The sequence below is a fragment of the Takifugu flavidus genome, chromosome 9 (assembly GCF_003711565.1).
Source record: "Takifugu flavidus isolate HTHZ2018 chromosome 9, ASM371156v2, whole genome shotgun sequence".
Taxonomy (NCBI): domain Eukaryota; kingdom Metazoa; phylum Chordata; class Actinopteri; order Tetraodontiformes; family Tetraodontidae; genus Takifugu; species Takifugu flavidus.
In genome coordinates, this window is record NC_079528.1 from 12,089,153 (window position 1) to 12,110,173 (window position 21,021).

Here is a 21,021-nt window from a genome sequence, read left to right on the forward strand (position 1 = left end):
TAAACGTTATTTAAACACGGGGCTTTAACATCCTCAGCGAGACCTCAGGTCCTCCGAGTGCGTCGCCCAGACGTCAGCCACCTTCTGATATAATCCTCTTTGTTACCTTTTCCCCTCCGCATCTACGTGCGCTTGAAAAAATAAAGGCCAGATTTTACTGCCTACTAAAAATAGCTAACCTTTTTTTCCCTTTAAGCACAAAGTGGTTCTGTTGTGGTACCAAACCTTTGATTACTGGTTGTGTTTTGGTTAGTTTTTGTACTTATTTTAAAAATTGTGCCTCTTCAGCATCAGAAAGGCTCCTCTTCACATGTCAGGAATGAATGTACGATGAAAAGATGCACTTTTAAGTGTGTAAGAACACTCACCCTAGAAGAATCGATTCATATGAATATAGCTGGGGGGTTTGGGTTGATCCCCCACCCTTTAATGAGCACATGCACACCTCACATCTACCTGTTGGCGTCCCCACCAACTCTCCTCTTTGCTCCTCATCCTTTCTCTCTTTCTCACTCTGTTGCAGGAGTGGAAGATGTTGCTAGGCGACAGATTAGCTCCTTCCTTTCAAGAAGCAAAGTGCAGACCTTGAGTCTCTGGGTGCAAAAAACCCCAGTCTTAGATGAGAGAAGTATTCAAAAGACACACACACACACACACACACACACCACACACACACACACACACACACACACAACACACACACACACACACACACACACACACACACACAGAATCTCTTCTATCCCCGATTTCCGCATGATCCCAAAGTGATGTGGTATTAATTCACTCATATTTTTAGGTCTCTCATTTACATTTGAGATCTCTTGTCCTCAGAACGAATGTTGACATTTTGCCGCCCTGATGATCCATCCTCTCTGTTCTCTCTAACGTGATGACTAAGGTTATGGAGGAACATGATGCTCATCCCTCATCCACGGTTCTGTCAGCCAACGACCGGACCTGTGAAAGTCACACCTGTTGGACAGCGTTACTGAAGAGTGTGTGTGTGTGTGTGTGTGTGTGTGTGTGGACAGAGGGAGACAGAGTGCTCCTGCACATTGTACATCTGCTTGCTGAGTGGAGATCACAGAGAATGAGTGTTGGTGAATGGCTGTGAAACTGCATGAATAACCATGAATAAGTGAGTGAGTGACGAGGGTGGCGAGAGAATAAACGGGTGAAATGCGAGTCGGCCGTGCTAATAAGCAAACCTGTGTGAGAGGAGGAGAAAAATGCTGGAAGAATAGATTCAGCGTGCGCCTGCAGTGTGATTTGGTTGTTTAAAGGCACTTTTTATGCCATTTTGCAGGGATGAGATGAGCCCTTAACTCCGGCCGAGTGGCTGCTTCTCCATTTTGGCGTGAGCTGCTCAGCTCTGCCTGAGAACTTCCAACGTTACAGCTCTACACGGCACATTTTCCCTGCCCGAAGTGACTAAAAGACATCTATTTTTAAAACTCAACATCTCTGTCCTCAAATCACGACGCTGTGATTTGGAATCGTGCGCACATCTTTCTTGAGCAGTTTCGCTCGAGAACCAGGCGGAGAAAAAGCCGGCTGATGTCTCCATCCTGGAGGAGACAAACTCCAAATGGAAGCTGGAGCTAAGAGGTGAAATATGCATTTGAGCTGATGAAACAGCAGAATTACCTAAAACCACGTCAGTGCTGCAACTTCGGGCCCCACAAACATGTGAAGACGCTCGCATCCATTAGCTCACATGCTAATTACGCTCAATGAAACCTCCTAATGACTAATAAGTGAGGGAGGTATAGAACGAGGAAACTGAAGTCCCCAGTCTGGAAATACGCTGCATGAGTGATGCATAAAGAGGGTTAAAGGAATAATTGAGCCTCCACGTCGAGTGCTGAGTCAAACCAGAGTTTCTGGCACAAAGACGACCCACTAATTGAATTCATTTGGGTCCATTTGCTGTCAGGGAGACCGGGTACTCAAGCCCGCGACCCCTCGCTCTTCACTGCCATGTTCCTCTCTGCCTCCCACCTATGACATCAACACAACCCGGCTCTCATAATGGCAGGAATTATCATGACAACTACGACAATGGAGATGGGATTGTGTAGGACAGCGGGACGACTTGAGTACTGCTGCATTTAAATATAAACAAACAGCACTCGAGCGGAAGAGCTGTTGCATAAAGACGTGCTCAATGTTTGATCAGACGGTCGGATGGAAATCCAGAGGAAAGGGAAACAGCTCCTGCTGGAAAATGCATAAGAACGTGTCCAAATGGACACTGTTGCTACACAAAGAATCAGAGGGTGGAGAAGCTGCACCATCATGAAATGAAAACACACAGAGATCCAACTAATTGTGCACATTTAGCTAGGGGAGAGTACAGGGAGCTCTGCACCGCTGGAGCGACCACTAACGTCATGTTGTTAATCTTCCAAGTCTCTGGAAATGTTATGATGTTAGCTTGGCTATTAGCACAAGCTAAGATGAGCATTGCCAGACAAATAGCATGTTAGCCTGGTAGCATGCTAACAGCCATCATCCCCGGGTGAAACTGATGCAGTCACAGACGTTCTCAGACAAATCGAATCAAAGTAACTCCCAAATATAAACCGACAGATTTTTCTCCCTCAAGAGCTCGAAATAAAAAACCCCACAATGAACAAAATGACCCAGGTAGCAACATTTTTGGTGGTTAAACACAGCTGACAGCTCAGAGGGATAAAGACCCAGGATTCCTTATAAGCTGCTTAACCATCAGTCAAACTTAGATCTGTCACATTTAAGACAGAAACCAGACCTGCACCGAGAGTTCTACAGATATCTGACTAGGACGTAAACAACAGCACAGACTTGGTCACTCTTCACGTCTGACCCTCGTGCGCGATCACAGGGGAGCACGGCGGGTGTTGTAGGTCACCCGTAACAGAAATCAAGAAGAACAATTAAGTCTGAGTTAAGCGCTGATGAATGAGCGCTGCTGCACCCAGAATAGAGAAAGAAGAATGAATGTCACGGGGGGGGGGGCGTCATGGCTTCAGCTTTAGCAACAGATGGGTGTGTGATGTCCTTCTCTCTGCTCTGGTGCTGCTCACACGTCGGATGTGCAGCACAGATGACACATTCACATCTCTCGCTTTTGCACCTTAAAGATCAAATTGGGTTCATTTGGACGGCACCGCCTGAACCAGAGCGGATCCAGTCCGTCCCAGTTCTTCTCTGACCGGTTGGTAGCATCGCTGTGGGGTTTGGGTCATCGTCAGGCACGAGCTAATGCTGAAATACAGCCGCGGCCGAGGAAGAGGAGCAGGCTGAGTCATCCAGTAAGAAATATGAGATGTAAACACACACACACACACACACACACACACACCACACACACACACACACACACACACACACACACACACACACACACACACACACACGCAGGCAGGAGCAGTTTGGCCCGGAATACAGAACACAAAGCAGACAATCAGAGACAGAAGCGAGTAAATGTGAAGCTGTCCAGCCAGATGCAGGGTGATTCATCCAGCAGGTCTCCTCTGCATACTGAGAAACACCGAACAGTCGCTCACATCCGCTTTTAAGGAACGTTCCTTCCAGACAACACAAGGGGCTCAAAATCCCTTAAAAATGTGACGTCCCTTCATCGTTAAAGACGATTTTCAGGCTCACAAAACATGCAGGATGCAAAATAGTAGGGGAGGGGGCTCGGGCGTGTGCGCGAGCACGTGAAACACACCCTTCAGATCTATTTTTGTGGGGGGAAGAAGATGTAAAATCAAGGTCTGGGTGAGGGGGGGGCGCGTCTCCCAGTCCTTGAGTTGGTCACCCGCGAGTTCTATTTTTAGTAACAGCGACGTTACCTCGCGTGAGGCAGGTCGCGCGTCACGAGAACTGGCTTCCATTCAAATCTGGACGAAGCTTCTGAAGATCATCATCATCATCATCATCATCATCATCATCATCATCATCATCATCATCATCATTCCCAAAAGGCGCCAGAGACCTTCAGTAACACACCCGGAGATGAGTTCTGAGAGGCTGCTGGTGTGTGACGCTGCAGCTCACAGTGGTGGACACTGTGTGTGTGTGCGTGCGTGCGTGTTGTGACGTGATTAGCAAATTGGCCAAGTATTAAAAACAGACACGTAAACGTCCCACGCTTTGTTTTTGTTTCCATTTGTAAATTCCAGACGCGAGCGTCTGCGACGCTCTTGAATTCCCTCTGTGGCGGTTCGGGATCGGGGGCTTCATTCATTACGGATTCAGCTGATGTTCATTCATAAAAGGCGACGCGGAGACGACGTGAAAACCTCCCCAGCACCGACGTCCGTCTCCCAGCCGCCTCCCGCTGCTCTGCGAATGTGGGGAAAATGTGGTTAAAAATGAAGCTAAGGGACACGTGACATGATCTCTGACAGCTCCGCGGCAAAGAGGCAGCAAAACCGAGCTCAGGTGTCAGACACATAAACACAGAGACCTCCTTAGTATGCAGCCCCGCACCCCTACCCCCCCCCCCCCCCCCCCTCCTCCCTCTCATCCCCCTCATCATCAAATACACCGGAGTCCGGTGACTCCGTTTACGTTTTACGCAGGCCCCGCCCCTTACTCGGTTTTGTCCAAATCGGGCTTTTTGCGTCGCCGGAGCTCCCGATTCCAGGCCGACGTCATCAGCGAGTAGAGGGAAGCGCTGACGTCGAGCGAGAGTCACCGAAAGGAGGGGGCACGGGGGAGGGAGGGGGAGCCTCGGCGCTGCTCACGCCGATACGAGGCTGCTCCGTCCTCCTCACCCCTCCTGCTTTCTTCCAACCCCCCTCCCTCCGTTTTACGTCGGAGTTGGTGCGCCGGGGGCCCCCCTGCTCTGCCGGAGTCCCAGGCTATATAAGTCACCTGCGAGCAGAGTCCCTCAACCAGATTTACGGGTTCCGGACTTCAGTGCGAGAGACGGCGACTTCAGCCGCCGAATCACCTGCGCTCCTGAGGTGGACAGAGATCCAGCAGGCGAGCAGCCATCAGAGCTGGACGCTGTGGCGGAGCTACACCAGACAGGGGACGCTTTTGAAACCACTCTGGACAGAACGCGAGAGCTGATATGACCGATGTCCAATAACGGGACCGCAGAGCTTCTCCTCTAACCTGTCTCCGAACACATCCGAGAGGCAGAGACCGCAGCCGAAGCCTTCAGCCGCACGCCGCTCACAACTCTCCAACTCTGAACTCCGACAGTTCACCGCCGACGAACCGACCACCATGTACCGCTCGACCAAAGGCGCGTCCAAGGCTCGGCGGGACCAGATCAACGCCGAGATCCGGAACCTGAAGGACTTGTTGCCGATAACCGACGCAGATAAAGCGCGGCTCTCATACCTGCACATCATGTCCCTCGCCTGCATGTACACCAGAAAATCCGTCTTCTTCACTCAAGGTAAGAAGGATTCGATCCCACCCAGATTCCATCACGATAACATCGACGTTATTCCCAGATTTATTTATTTCTTTTAATAAAAATAAAGCGATTAAAAATGACCTGTTGATGTAACAGCGCCGCAGAGACGCAATAGTGAAATCAACAAGTGCTTTGGTGGCACCGCAGGCTGCTGTCCATACAGAAACCCCGCTCAGTGGGGCTGGGGGGGGGGGATAATTGATGAGTGAATGAACGTTTAAGCCGATAAACGGTGTCGGAACACGTGTCGCTGTCCCTGGTGCTGAAGGCGCCATCGTCGCTGTCCGCGGTGCTGAAACCCACTGCGGACGCTCCTTCTTCTTCTTCTCCTTCTTCTTCTGCTGCTGCTGCTGTTGCAGAGATCTAACACAGTGTTTCTGGCTCGGTTCAGGTTAATTGACGAACCTGACTCTTGTTTCTAGGAACCGAGCCCGCTGCCGGTGTGGAGGAGAGGGCCGCGTTCCTGGACCTCCACGAGCTGTCCGAGCTGATGCAGGCGCTGCCCGGATTTCTGATGCTCGTGACGGGAGAAGGGAAGCTGCTCTACCTGTCAGACAGTGTCTCGGAGCACCTTGGACACTCCATGGTGAGTCCAAATGGGGTCCAAATCTCTTTGCGGTTACAGGAAGCTTCCATAGGCTCTGGGAAACACGTATTTTTGATTCACTTTTCCAGGTGGATCTGGTGGCACAGGGGGACAGCGTGTACGACATCATCGACGCCTCCGATCACTTGATCACAAGGACCAACCTGTCCACGTCCACGTCTCTGGAGACAGGTAAGACAGAACGCAGACCTCAGAAACAGACTGACATTTCCTCACCGACCGTGACTGATCAGCGTTCTAAACCTGGACTCTGCAGATCGCTTGTTCCGCTGCCGTTTCAACATGTCCAAGTCAGTGAGGAGGCAGAGCACGGGCAACAAGCTGGTTCTGATCCGAGCCCGGTGTCTCCCCCCCCAATCGGCCGCCAGCTCCTACTGGACCTCCAACCCCATCTGGGTGTGTTTCTGCTGTCCTCTCGACCCCCACCCCACCCGCTCTGGCCCCGGGTCAGATAAGGAATCCACCTCCGCCCCTCCCCGGGCCGACGCTGACCTGTTCCTGGCCTGCTTCCACTCGCAGCACGCTCGGGACCTGAGGCTGCAGAGCGCCCAGGACAGGTGAGCCCACGTTCAGCTCCGTCTGTCGCTTCCACTCGATCCTAACTGTTTACCAGATGATTTAACGGAGGGGGGGGGGAAACGTTGCCGTACTAACGCGCCGCCGCCCACTCTCCCCTGCAGCGTGAGCGCCTATCTTGGCTTTGATGTGACAGCTTTAAGCTCCCGCTCCTGGTACGGCCTCCTCCACCCACAGGATCTGTCACATGCCTCCTCTCAGCACCGCAGCCTATGTAAGTATACTTTTCACACATACATAACGAGCGGTTACAACCGTCCAGGGCCCACACGCGCATTGTTCCCACTGGCACGTCCACGCAGCCAAACGCACCAGGATGATTAATAGGATTCCAGGCTGGTGCCAACTCTGTGACTCTTTGGTCAACAGTGAGGGAAGGAGGAGAGGGCCGAGCTGAGATGGTGGTGCGCGTGCAAGCGCAGGACCAGTCCTGGGTCTGGCTTTACATGGTCCTGCAGCTGCAGCCAGGAGAGATCCCCATCAGCAGCAACAACTACATCATCAGGTAATTTCTCGGCTTTGAGGGAGACAAAGTCTTCATTTGTCAGGAGAAAAGCCACGATAACTGTTGCCTTTCCCTTTTGTTTTTCCTCCTCCCCCGCAGTGAATCGGAGGCCTGGGCGGTGCGTCAGCAGTTGACCGCGGAGCAGAACCAGCTCACGCTGGTTCTGGGTGCTGGTGCTTCTCAGCAGGAGAGCCTGAGCCTCCAGTCTCCGGAGACTCTGTCCAGCCCAGACCAGGTGTTCACCCCGGGCAGCAGCGGCCTGTCTGGCCAGTCCTTCGACTTCAGTACGGCCGGCTGCAGCGTGGGCTCCTCCGACGAACCGGGGAGCTCCGCCGCCGAGGCCGTGCAGCTGGAGGGCGATCCTCGCTCCAGCATCTCCTCCCTGGAGGAGGAGACCTTCTTTCAGCAGCACCCCACAGAGAGCCCCTCCTCTCCTACTCCGGTCACCGTAGAAACAGTGACAGACTTAGACTTTTTAACGCAGAACATCCTCCTGCCGCCGTCCTTCCAGCTGGACCCGCCGCTGCCGGCGCTCCCCCTGCCTCTGCCCCCTGTTCCCGCCTCACAGGCGCAGCAGACCAAAGAGTTTGTGTGCACGCCGCCCTACACTCCCCAGATCGGCGGGGCTAGCTTCCCCTTCGGGGAGCCCCTCTTCAGCTTCGACCCAACGGGCACCACCACCCCTCCCCCCTCTGCCACCACGACCACGGCCTCCACCTCGCTGGCTCCCGCCGCGTCCTCCTCCGCCCCGCCGACTACCACCTCCAGCCCCGCCCCCCCGACAACGCTGTCCACCAAGCCCCCGCTCTCGCTTCCCTCTCTGTCCACAGACTTCCTCTTCTCCATCGACGCTTGCAGCAGCACCTTGTACGAGAAACTGCCCCCGACGCCCGACAGCCCCGGAGATGGCGACTGCACGGTGATGACCCTGCCCGAGGTCCGGGGTCCGCTGTACGTAGACGTTCCACTGGGGCCCCTGCAGTGTCCCCCCGAGGGCCTCCTCACCCCTGAGGCGTCCCCCGGCAAACAGCCCTGCCTCTCCTTCTTCTCCCTGGAGAGAGAGAGGGAGAAGGAGAGGGCAGAGATCTCCCTGATCGCCCAGCACATCAGCTCCTTGGCAGAGGGATTCTACCTGGATCCGCTCCTGTCCAAACTCTCCCCCTTCTCCATGTCACCCGCGTCCTCCCCGCCCTCCCCCTTCATGTCTCCCGCCATGGAGACCGCTGACGACGATTCCCTCGACTTGCACTCGGAGATGTATCCCATCAAAGCCTGGAGAGGTCTGGACGCTCCCATCTTCCTCAACGATGACGACTCTCTGTTTGAAGAGAGCATCATAGACCCCCTCTTCCTGGACAACATCATCACAGCTCAGACCACCTGCCTCTCCTCGCCGTCTCCTTCGACCACCTCCACTCCCTCCAACCCCTCCAGCCCCATCTCTCCTCAAACCTCAGTTCGCTGGCGCCAATCCTCCCCGTTTGAGGGAGGGGCCCACTTCTGTAGCGTCCAATCGGCGCAATGTAACCCCACGGCTGGGTGCGGGGCAACCGTGGCTGCTGAGGCTGGGGCAAAGGTGGAAGGGGAGGGGCTAGGGGAGGAAGCGATGGAGATCGAGGTGCCACCATCTCCAGTGTCCTGCTGCTCCTCCATCCCAGGTTCCCCTCCCCTCATCCTCACTGCCTCCCCCAGCTCTGCTACTTCCACGCCCATTCGGTCGCCCATGCCTGCTGTGTCTTGCACTCAGTCCCTCCTGGAGGAACTGGCCGTCCTGGAACCCATGTTTGGGGCAGGTGCCTCTATCGCCCCTGGCTTAGGGCAACAACCTGAGTTGTATCAACTCCAATGTCACCCATCGCCACAGTGCTTCCACAAAGGTGAGGATCTGCCTCTTCCCCCCCACTTGGTTCCTGTTAAACAGGATTTAAACACCATCACTAAAATCCTCCTTTCTTTTGTCTTTCAGATGGGAGTGGAAGTGTTCCTCCGTTCTAAAATAAGTCTGTGACTTACTTCATTAAGTATGGCATATTGTCATATTTTGTGGAGCCCCTTTTACTGAAAAGTGAAAAATAATTAAATGTATAAATATACATGATGTATATACAACGTGAGGACTTTAACTCCTACGTGTCTCCGAAGAACAAAGATTGGCTTCATATTTTTGTTAAGAAGTGGTGCAACATTTCCAGGAAGGTGCGACCAAATGGACCCACAACTGAGCCGGTTCTGAGTCCATGTGGTTCCTCTCAGCTTCTCTGTGACCCCGAGCTTCAGATACGATCAGACAGAGAAACCTCTCTGAACTTGTAAGCGCTATTTAACTTCCAGACGCGCATTTGTATTCACTCGTAGTGAAAAATCTGTGTTGCACAACAAGAAAAACGGTCTTTTCTTGCTGCTTCAAAGGGAGACGTATTATTATAGCACTTTTGCCTGACATGCAGCCACGCAAACCCAAACCTCAAATGCATTCGGAGTCAGATGTTTACAATTTTATCTGCACATTAGTGGAACAAGGACCAACCGCACGGCCAGATCAGTCCGATTTCAGATGTCTTCTGTTCAACATTTCGACATCGGAACCGCGAAACGATGAGAAGGTCATTTGAGTTTTGAGTTTGCTGCTTCGAACCTTTAACATTTCATACGTGTACCAGTGTGATGTGCTGACCAATAGAACCTGCGTAGAGATCCTGGCATGCAAACGATCTCCAGAACGTCAAAGGTTTCCGTTGCTTTCGCCAGAACAAACACCAAACAAGAAATTGTCTGGACGTTTGCCGGAGCTCCGATCGCGCCACCGAACCTGCGGCTTCGTTGTACTGTACATTAAACTCTGAATGTGGGCCCTCCGGGCCCCTCTCGGCCTGACTGCAGTCGGCTGAGTATTGTTGCGGCATCAATATTTGCAATGCTAGCAGCTAACAGCAGCTCCTGCATGCCTGAAAGCACCCTGACCCGCTGAACTCTGAACTCTTTATCAAGTCCATTTTCAACATGGACGTTTACATTGAAGCTCCACTGGAGTGCGGTGTAGTGTGGCACAATTGACTATGTGAATGAGCAATTCTTCTTTTTTGAGAGGGGCTAGAATACAAAGGTTTTGTTTTAAAAAATGAAAATAGGGATTGGTGTTATTTCCATTCAGTTACCAAGCGACACGGGTTGAGAATGGTACTATTCCCATGGTGTCGACATGCTCACGTAGAGTTGTCTACGGTCAAGTAAAGGATTGATTCCTACGTTCTAGCTATTAAAGGCTAAGTTATTATACATGTGTACATTTATTATACCGTACGTGTGATATTTGAAAAAGATGTTAATGCATATGCATTATGTCTGTGGATATAGGCATATGTTCTTTTCAGAAAGATTGTACACATTTGTACATTTGTATGTTACTGTTTTTGGTCTGTTTAAAAAAAAAAAAAAGAGATTTTTATTGCACAAGATGGACCATATTCTCGATATTTTCCTGCAGAATGGACATTGTGGACCAGTGTTCTATTGTGTTGCTTATAAGTGTATTTGGTTGTCTTACAAATGCATTTATATTAAAGTGCACTTAATGCGGCTGATGGAACTGTGTCGTCACGTTCGAGCCCCTCGTTCCTCCCTCGTCATCATCATCATCATCATCAGCATCAGCATCATCATCCGCATCCTCACGGCCGTCCCTGCCTCCTCGCTCGCTCCCTCCCCGCGTGCTCTCCTCCATTTCTTCCCCTGGAGCTACTTTCGCTCAGCAACAGTACTGACGCACACACATGACGAGACAGAATGAGACACTATCTGACTCAGACTGACGCACACGCTTGGCATTGAGGGATTTTTTTTCCTCTCCTTGCGTGCGCATGTGCACAGAATTGGCCTCCCACTTTGGATGATGCACGTACACGCATAATAGTAGGCATATGCCCCCACCACCACCACCACCGCTCTTTACAAATCACAGTTGCCCACTTGTGTACCTGCGACGCTGTCACAGCTCCGTGTGGTGTAAGACTCCATATATAGGCATTCCTGTTTGAGCGCTCCGAGTGAAACAGCCCCCCGTTTATTCACAGCCTCCATTCAGAAAGATCAGAGAGGGGAGGGATGGAGAGGGAGGGGGAGGAGGCAAAGGGAGGGTGAGGGGATGCTAAAATTAGAGGTACAGTAAAGACGGATGTGAGGCAAATTGGGGTAAACCAAAGTCACATGAGAAACCACAGAAAATGGCACAAATAAACAGAAATGTTAGATATCAAGGAAAGATTTCTCTCTATATGTTTTTAAATGTCATCCACCTTCAGGCCTGTTCTCCTCTGCGCTTCACCTAGTCTGTAAACATTAAACGTATGTTCAGATGTAAATGTGGCAGAATTGTGAAGATTTTCTGGGTGGAAAAACCTTTGTTGCATCGCCGCTGCAGCGGCAAAGAAGAGGAGGAGGAGGAGGAGGAGGAGGAAGAGGAGGAGGAGGAAGAGGCGCTGAACAGATAATTGCTGCCATCATGTGGTGGACACGTGTACTGCACGTCTGAAAACAAGGGGCACTTTAAAACTCATTTTCACGCAAGATAATGATGAAGCTCAGATTTTAAAAGTCTCACTCAAGCATTGCTCAATTAATCAAATCTCAATTTTTAAGGAACATAATGAGGAATTCACATTAAAGTTATGGACTAATGACCTACAATATCGACTATTTTTTACTTTTGTTTGCCTATTAAATATCTCAATTCACCATACCAATAGCTCACAATACTATTCTTACGTAAACTTCAAGATAAAAGAAAGACAGAGCTGTGTTTCGATAGGCGTGAATCCATTTTCAGTAATTTTGTGTTATTGAGCTCCCCTGTGATGCGTTCAATAATCAATGACTGCAGCTCACCACAGGTTGGTGAAAACTGTGTCATGTGCATAAATAACCATCTGTGCAACCTGAACGGAAGCCAAACAGCTTCCAGAAGTTTTAATAATAGATAATAACATCAAAAGGCTGCGTGTACGATTCCTTCCAAGACACGCAATTGCAGTTTCATTAGCCCGGCTCAGATGAAATGAAACACAGAGGGTCATAAATATTCTCTGCCTCCCTGAGACAGAGGGTTTGTTGCCAGGGTACGCTGAAATAAAATCCCCCCGGAGGAGCCCCTCCAGGAGGCTTCAGGAGGTTTCATTCCAACAGTTTAATCAAAGTCCTTCAGTCCGACCTGGAAACGTTTTTAATTTCGCTGCTGAAAAAGAAAGATCCTTCTTCTCATCTATTTTAAAAGAGGCTGGAAGTTTCCCATCAGAACTCTCAACAGTCCTCACACACCTGCGTGATGTGTTGCGCGATGAAAAAGCCCCGGCGGGAAGATCAGACAGCTTTAACATTCCAGCAGCACTTTATTTAATTCCCCTGTTAAATGATTTGTATCCTGAGGTGTGCAGACCATCATTTATTGAGGATTTTCTCATAAAATTAACATCATTCTTGACTCATCGCGGATTTTTGCGCATAAATCATTGAGTTAAAAATCTCAAATAGCGCCTAATGTGCTGAGTTTATAACAAGTGAATGCTTGCTAAAAATAAGTGGTTGTAAATCATTAATAAGTTATTATTTCAAGCTTGATCGTGGACGCGAGTTAAGCCGGGAGATCAGGTGCTTGTTATGGATGGAAGGACTTAAATAGAAACAAGGACAGCAAACACATCACAAAGCAACAGTTTATTCATCTCAGACTGAAACACAGGAGGAGCTGCAGGTGGAGGAAGGTGCAGGGCTTCATTTCTTCTTGCCCGTCGAGGCCTCGGCGGCGGCGGCGGCCTCGGCCGCGTCAGCCCTCAGCTGCTCCTCCCGCTGCTCCAGGAAGACTCTGTACTCTTCAGCGGACAGACTGAGGACGAAGGAAAGAAAACGGGCTCAGTCGTGATGTTGCTGTCCAGTTCCTGCATTATTTCGGATTAAAAGTTGGCGACTCAGGGCAGAGAGTCGACCAAAGACCCAAAGAATGTGACTGCAGCACACACAGGAGGTGCTGACATGAAAGGGGGAGGAGAACGCCATCTTTAATGATGAAAAGGTTCAAAATCAAAGTCACTCGCTGGTGTGTGGACGCGTGCACGTGTAGCGATGTCTAATCTCCTTGTGATGGTGTCGCTTCTGCCAACACAAGCAAAACTTCCAGGAAAGTAAACGAATTTAAACACCTGCAGCTTTAAATTGTCATTTATCTTCTAGCTGATGGTAGATTTGAGAGCTCAACAACATAAAGTCGTTTTTGAGTTTCATTCATGTTCATTTTGTTGTAGCCATTTTCTGCTATAACAACATAAATAAGAGCAATGTGTTAAAGGAAGCAGATAAAACTTAAACTGTTTATAAAAACTTTTAAATTCATAATTGAAATGCTGCATATTCTTTTCCAAATAAAGAAAAGTCATGAAATGTATGACTTTACACAAGAGAATAAAGCATATGAAGCATATTTGGCATTTCAAAATAAAAGCAGTGTGTCTATCTTTCATTACAAACTCATGATTACTGCGTGAGCTGAAAACTGCTGGAAGATTTAGCTTTTCTATGAACGGCTGACCTATTCTCTGGTGGGATTTGGGGGATTCCAGCCTGACACTTTAACCATCTTCCACAATTCATCAGGATTTGTCTCAGAAACAGAATTTTGATGTCACCCCAGTGTTTCCCACTGGTTTGGGGGCTGGGGGCTGGACTGGCTCCTCCATAACTATTATTAACATTGTCTTGGTGAGACAGCCGTGACAACGGGGGTTTGAGGATCAGCTGACAAACTGTCTGAGGCCCCCAGAACCCAAAAGAACAATTTTGTCTCATCAGTCCACAACATGTTGGGCCACTTCTCTTCAGGCCTCTGGGTGTGTGTGTAGGTAAACAGTAACGTGTGCAGCAAACGTGTGTTTTGCAGGAGCTTCTCACTGATGGCTCATCTTCACAGGGGTCTTCTGGTTGTTACAGTCCTCAGAGGACACGTTAACCTTCTGTGATTCCTCATTAGCTCTGTCTTTGATGGTTGAGCTTTTATTCCATCCGTTTAAAAAGGGAGTTTTCCATTTTCTTCCACATCGTTCTGGAGGCCATTTTGAAGCCGTTCAGCTCTTTTGAACTGAGCAGCCTGTCATTTTCTGCACTTTTATTTGTTTTCCTCTCTCCAATCAACGGCCTCGCTCACTGAAACCCTCACCGCTGTTACTTTAAACAACCAAATATCTGATTTCTTTCATTTTCTGGAAAATAAGATTGGATGTTTTTTTGGATGTCTTGATATGAAGGGTTCTTAATGCGTGCTCATGCGTGAATTTCAAAGGCAATATCAGGATGTGATAATGTTGCAACAGCTGCAGCGACACCAACTCTTCCATTATCACTGATAATAACAAAGTATGTGTAAAGATCAGAAAGACAAGCATTAACCAGACTGCATGAATAGATAATCAGTATTAAAGTACGCGAGGCTTCTTGTGGCTTCACCCTGGTTTTGGTAAAGATGAATGAAACAGGGTTGCTGCTCTTATCTGTCCTCTGAGAGGAGGCAGACAGCATCTGCTCATGACACCTCCATCAGTTACTGGCTGCAGAATTAAGCTCAAGCACGCTTTGAGAATCACAGAAGTTAAGGAATCAGCCTCAGCGGCAAGGACGTGTGTATGCTTTCCTAGATTACAGTAGCAAGGTGTCAGCACTCTGAAGGACACTTACTCATTGACAATCTTGATGCCCAGCGAGCGAGCCGAGCCGATTATGCCTTTGACGACTGTTTCCAAGGGAGTATTCCTCATTTTGAAGCACTCATCCTGGGATTTGACCTGGGCGATCTCATACACAGCCCTCACAGACACCATCCCCGCTGTCTCGTGGCCTTGGAAACAAAGGATTTAGGATTACAGAGGTGAAAAACAACACAAGAAGACAATAAAAAGGCAATGACCCAGAGGCAGTGTGCACTGAGACAGGAAGTTTCTTCACACAGGTAAAAATGCATAATTCTCTTTCTGCTGTCCTTCGACAACATGAATATAACATCAATCGATGGATCCAGGGGCAGACGTGTGTCCGTTCCAGAGACAGTGTGGTGGGTAAAGCGTGGAGCGGGGGCCCCCACCTGCCCTCCTCACCTGTTTTTCTGGCCCCTTTCGCGATGCCCGCAGCTTGTTTGAGGAAGTACGACACCGTGGGCTGGCCGATCTTCAGGTCATAGGTCCTGTCGGGCTGTGGAGACACAAGAAGTAACGTGTGCTCCTACAGACGGCACCATCTTAAATCTAAACTCTAGCTGAACCTTTGCAGGCGTGTGGTCGTGGATTGTCTTTATCGCAGCCAGACACATTGTTGTGCCCATAAAAGCTGCGCAGGTACTGTAGTGACAAAGGTCAGCACATCCGTCCTCCAGCATCAGAATTAAAAGAATCTCCGCAGCAGCGCTTATTCTGATGTCATTCACTCAGGCATAAGACCTATTTAATAAATCTGGCTCAGAGAGCCATACTGATAAATATGAACCAGAGAAAAGTTTATTTTGGGCTTACTGTTATCTGCCACTGAGGGAAAATATAATTAAACCCAGCAAACGGCAATAAAGTTTAGCCTGAGCAGCAACGGCCTCCCAGCTTTCCTCCACATATGGAAAACATGCTGAGTACAATGCGGTTGTAGATGAAAAAGGATATTAAAGGGGACAATAAAACAATATTAGATGGACATATTGCTGTTCAGACACAGCGTACAGTGTTCCTGTGACATCCTGCAGCCACAGTTTTCATATTTAGAATGAAACATCTGCAGTATTAATGGTTCTGGTCCTCAGCTGTGGGTTATTTTTAATGCTAATTCAAAACATTTAGCTGAAAGCATCGCTGTGAATAAAAAGTAATGCCTGACAGCGCCTCAGGCGTGCCCTCAGAATTCTAATCTTGTTATTGTCTGTTTGAATACAGATAAACGATGAGATAGGGGTTAATTAATGCTGGTGGCGCTGTTGTTCTGTTTGGACAGGAACTGGTGGAGCCCCAAGCAGAGACCAGAGCTCTCACGCTGCTTATCTGATCCTCCTACGGAAGATGACTGTCAAAGAGCTTCTCCGGAATAACGTGAAAGGCGACATGAGCGCCGACACGGCTGACGTGAGAGTGAGGAACGCTAATCTCACGCTCCATGAACACATGAAACCTGAGCAGGGAGTGCACACACCCCCGGAGCAGAGGGAACCTGGCACCGAACGCGGCCGACAGATGGCAATGACGGACAGCAGCAGGAGCCCCGGCGTGATGGCGGAGGAGTTCACACCTTTTAAAGGATTAGCCTGTACAAATTCCCCCCCTTTACATGTGTATTCAACAAAGGGGCCACAGCTGAATACACACAAACACACCAGCCCAAAACGCCACTGTTCCGTGTCATTCCCAATTCCTACATGCACTAAGTGCTTCCTGGCTCCCAGTTCCTCTGGGTATTGCTTCATTAATGAATGCAAATGGAAAAGGCTTACTTCAGTTGAAGAGTATGAATAATGGAGGCGCCTGGTGATGTTCTGCAGCTAGTGGGTTTAACCACAGTCTGGGAGGCGGTGGACCGAATGTGAAAAGGTCAGGGGTGGGTTACAGCGAGTTTTAGAGACGCACCTTTACGTGGATCTTAATTGGGAGAGGGATTCCCTCCTTCAGCTCCTTGGTTTTCTCATTGAAGTCCTTGCAGAACTGCCCGATGGGGATTCCTCTCTGGATGGGAAATAAACATGGAATAAAGTGATGGGGGGTCTTGTTAAAATGTATGAGAAGTCTGAGCTGGAAAACATTCAGATGTCACACTGTGTCACGCGGCGCCGCCAGAATGCAGATGCCTGCACGGCGGCTGTCACTCAATCACTCGCAGGCCTTCAGAAAGGACGGAATATATTTTCACAGTGTCACTGAATATATATGACGAATGTGAGTGTTCATGTGCAATAGATTCTGACTGGCTTTGTACTTATACACACACTCAGATGGGTACGAGCGTGTGTGTGCAGTGTTGTTCCAGACAGCTCATTTGGGGCGTGACTGTCACTCGAGCTAAGATTGAATGCATGTTGGTGCACACAGCCAGAAAAACCAAGTGATGAATGATACTTGTGCAAGGCCGACCAAAGCAGAAGCAAAATGGATGTTTGACATTGAGTCAACGAAACCAGAATGAACTGCTTATATGAGCCGCTCCCCTTCAGAGCTGGATTCAGCAGCAAACCCCTATAGAAAATGTGTAATTATAAGAGCTCAAATTTCTACCGACCTTCAAGGCCCATCCTTCACAAAAGCAACACGCTGACTGAAAAGTTCATTTCACAAATGAGGAGGAAGAGGAGGAGGACAAAAAAAATGGAGGCATTTCCATGCACTGGCAAGCCTTCATCATTCCATAACAGCTTTTGGGTTCTAATAAAGAATCTGATGAAAAGTCAGTCATGCTAAGACACTTTCCAAAGACAGGAGGCAGGCGGTGTTTATTTGAGGCTAACGGAGTGGAAAGTTCCGTGATCATCATTTCCACTAAAGGCTTGAAAAGCACTTGATGAATGCTGATCAGTCCCATCCCCACCAGGCTGGCACTTCATCGCCGTCCCAAACGCTCCTCATTACGCTTTGGCACTACAAAAACAACACGCAGGCTTAAATGTCAACACACTGCACACGTGAAGGCAGGTTATTGTTTCACCGGTGATGGATTGTATTTGAATTGCAATATCCAATTAATAAAATGAAATGCAGCCGTGTCCCGGGAGCCCTGGCTTCGCTCTACCTTCCCTCCGCTACGGTGCTTATTAATAGTAATCCCTTGTCAACATCACTACCTTCTTACTCATGCCCTTCCCTCCCTCTGCATCATTTTAAGAAGCATAGAAAAGGTAAATAATCAGGGAGGGAGCGGAGAAGAAAGTCTAATTAAATATGGATTAGCATAAAGGTTGTGATGTAAGGCTATGAGTCAAAACAAACCCTCTGGTTAGGTTCTGCCTCATGCCTCCAGCTCCTGCCGTCTCCCTCTGTTCAGCCCATGTCAGATAATGATCTCTCCCACTGACGCAGATGGCTCTTTCATAGCACACAATGCCATGAAAGGGCTCCCTGACCAGGCAGAGATCATCCCTGATGCTTCTAAAATATGCTTAAGCACGGACAGGGAGGCACTTAGCAGGGAGGAGAGAGTCCTTGCAGACAGACAGAGGAAAACACTTCATTCAGCCTCCATCTATGACAGACAGTGCTAAGAAAAGGCTGGCACAAACACCAGAAAAGGGTGAGAAGTAGCAAATAAGAAAGACGAGAGTCGTGACCCACTTGGGGATAGACGGCAGTTATATTCCTTACACAGTTAAATATGCACCAGAGACAGGAAGTCATTTTTAATTAAGCTGATCCAGAAGAGTCCGAGCGTCTGAGCGAGCTTTATTTTGGCTTTGGGCTGTTCAATAGTGTAACTGCAGCCGTTAATGAAACATGATGTTCAGTCAGCCTCTCCGTGCAGAGAGGATCCACTTCTCCACCTTTACGTGACATTTATCAGAGGGGGAGAACTGGAACATTAACGTGGCCAAATCTCCAGCCCTGCTCCCCGCATCTGGACATCTAATCACCCTGGAGGCTGCCGGATAAATCCTCTCTTCCACCACGACTGATTACAGGCGGGTGCTCTGCGCTATAAAATGGCTGCAGCCCATCACCCATCACCCGAGGCGGGGGCCTTCCACGCCAGCTGTGGATAAGGACATTTGGCCGAGCGTCTTCAGAGAGGACACCGGGATTACATCGTCCGCAGAGACGTATCGCGCTGTCAGACGGGGCAGCGGCGGTGGTGAGTAATGGCTATATAATGCCTCAAAGTTCAGAACGGCAGATTCTTATTACTCTTAATTATATGAGCAATTACTCATTTGCAATTAAAATCCAGGAAGTGTCGGTCTGAACTGACCCCTTCCACCACAGTCTCTGTGGTCCGTTTTGACACTTCTTCCGCGTTAATGTGATTGGCCTTTCAGCTTCAGCAACTCTTTTTAACAAGATGAAGCACTACTGTAGCAGAATGTGTGTGTGTGTGTGTGTGTGTGTGTGTGTGTGTGTGTGTGTGTGTGAGAGAGAGAGACAGCTGAGCCGTATTAGAATTTCCAGCAATAGCTGTTGATATTTGAACAATGGGGGTGGGAAGATTTGACCATAGAGAGCACCAGCGAAGAAGAAAAGCGAAGGCCGCGGGAGGTCCTCATGAATATGGGTGAATGCGCGTATGTTTATTTATGAAAACTTGTTGCAATCTGACAAGACCGACAGTTCAGTAGTGGATATGTGGGAATAATCAGATGCCATCGAGTGCTGACGGTGGGGAAATAGTCGCCGTACGTGCAGGCGTTTCTGGGGAGAAAGTGGGAAGGAGGGAGAAGGAGGTGGAGGAAAGAAGAGATGAGATGGAGGCAGGAAGAAAGAGCGGGTCAAGAGGAGCAGTGCAGAGCAGACAGAGGAGGCAGGATTAAGCCTTGGGGCAGGAGGCTGGACTAATTGCCCCTGGCACAGGACGCAACTGGATAAATGAGTGCAGGTGGGTGACGAGGCCCGCGATGTGGAGGAAGGTGTCACAGCGGAGGCTTGCGGGAGGGCGAGGTTAATTAAACACTTCGGTGTGAAACACCCTCATTCATTATCTTCATTATCGTTTTCATTTAATCTGCTCTGCTGTTGGCACTTTATCACATTCAGCCGCCTGTTGAGTCCTCGCACAGCTGATTAGATTTCGTGTAAAGCCCTCAACAGCAGAAGCAGAATCTGGTAAGAGGCGGAGCAGCGGCTGAGATTAGGAAGCACACAGCACAACCATAAATCCAGTTCACGCTGGACATTCATTTTACTTGATCTTGCACGCTGAATTGGGTGGATTAGTCTTAAGTGGAAAATGAAAACGGTTTTCAGGCCCAGTCTCTAGTCAACTGTGCTGGAGCCGACATCCAGCCCCATATTAAAGAGTCGGGGGAGGGCTGCTCAGATGGACACGAGTGGAGAAGTGACGGAGCGACTCGTCTTTAACACAATAACAGCGACAAAACTCTTCAGTGTTTTTGTTGCAGACTGGTTTTTACCTGGAAAACCTGCTGCCTTGACTTTGGTTGCTGGCACATAAGAAGAATCTGTTGTTCGGAGCAAAAATAGAGAGCAGAGCCAAGGTGGAACAAAATGTATTGCATCATGACAAAACATCCCATTTTCAACTCCATTAGGTCTCCCTCACAGTCCTGACAGTCTTGTGCTTTTTGCCACTTCACATGATTAATCATGTGTGCCGTCTGCAGCAGGAAACAAGCATGAACTGCAGGCTGGAGCCAAACACAAGCTTCTCTGGCCACAGAGGAGACACAGCAGTCCGACGCTAACAAGGTGAGGAAGATTTCAAAGCTGCACTGATGAGAATCCCGATTCTTGCCTGGTTAACATCCTCGCACGTTTCTTCTAATGTGCTGGGACACCGATCACGGCGGAGATTTCTGTCTCGTTTCTCTGCTCCACCAATAACGGGCTGACAAAAATACAGCAGGCAGCGCAGGAGCTCAACAGAGAAAACTAATGAAGCGTTCCCTGCAACTCCAGGGCACGAGCACCAACGTTCTCAAAGATGGTATCAAAGGTGAAGCGAACCACCTTGATGCATCAAACTGCATGTGTAATTACCTCCTCTTCTTGGAAATCTGTATCTGGCTCAGACTTGTCGGGTGGAATTAACCTGATGTTGCCGTTTTACAACACATTAGGGGGGGGTCAGAGCCTACAGAGGTTAAGCTCCAGCTGCAGCTCAGGGGCACAGTGTTGAGCAGAGTGGGCGGGGCTAAAATACTGCATACCTGCAAATAATGACAGCAATGCAGTAAACTCCAAGGAT

At 49.2% G+C, this 21,021-nt stretch overlaps 2 protein-coding genes and 1 long non-coding RNA gene across 3 annotated transcripts in view; 2 read left to right on the forward strand and 1 right to left on the reverse strand.

Annotated features, from left to right (window-relative positions):
- The first annotated feature begins 4,872 nt into the window (after positions 1–4,872).
- Positions 4,873–10,692, forward strand: npas4a (neuronal PAS domain protein 4a). The gene is made up of 8 exons (XM_057042306.1): positions 4,873–5,407; positions 5,851–6,014; positions 6,104–6,206; positions 6,292–6,592; positions 6,716–6,825; positions 6,981–7,116; positions 7,216–8,993; positions 9,083–10,692. The coding sequence occupies exons 1-8, from the start codon at positions 5,233–5,235 to the stop codon at positions 9,109–9,111; spliced, it is 2,796 nt and encodes a 931-aa protein (XP_056898286.1). The 5' UTR covers positions 4,873–5,232; the 3' UTR covers positions 9,112–10,692.
- A 2,115-nt stretch (positions 10,693–12,807) lies between these two features.
- mrpl11 (mitochondrial ribosomal protein L11) overlaps positions 12,808–21,021 on the reverse strand; it is a 32,631-nt gene continuing 24,417 nt past the window's right edge. Inside the window, exons 3-6 of the mRNA XM_057042315.1 lie at positions 16,749–16,844; positions 15,246–15,339; positions 14,830–14,989; positions 12,808–12,991 (exon numbers count right to left, since the gene is read on the reverse strand). Of these exons, the coding sequence (XP_056898295.1) occupies positions 12,880–12,991; positions 14,830–14,989; positions 15,246–15,339; positions 16,749–16,844 (462 nt within the window). The 3' untranslated portion in view covers positions 12,808–12,879. The remainder of the gene's footprint in view (positions 12,992–14,829; positions 14,990–15,245; positions 15,340–16,748; positions 16,845–21,021) is intronic.
- Positions 14,985–17,875, forward strand: LOC130530824 (uncharacterized). Its single transcript, XR_008951929.1, has 2 exons — positions 14,985–15,100; positions 16,123–17,875. It is a non-coding gene; the product is annotated as an uncharacterized LOC130530824 (long non-coding RNA).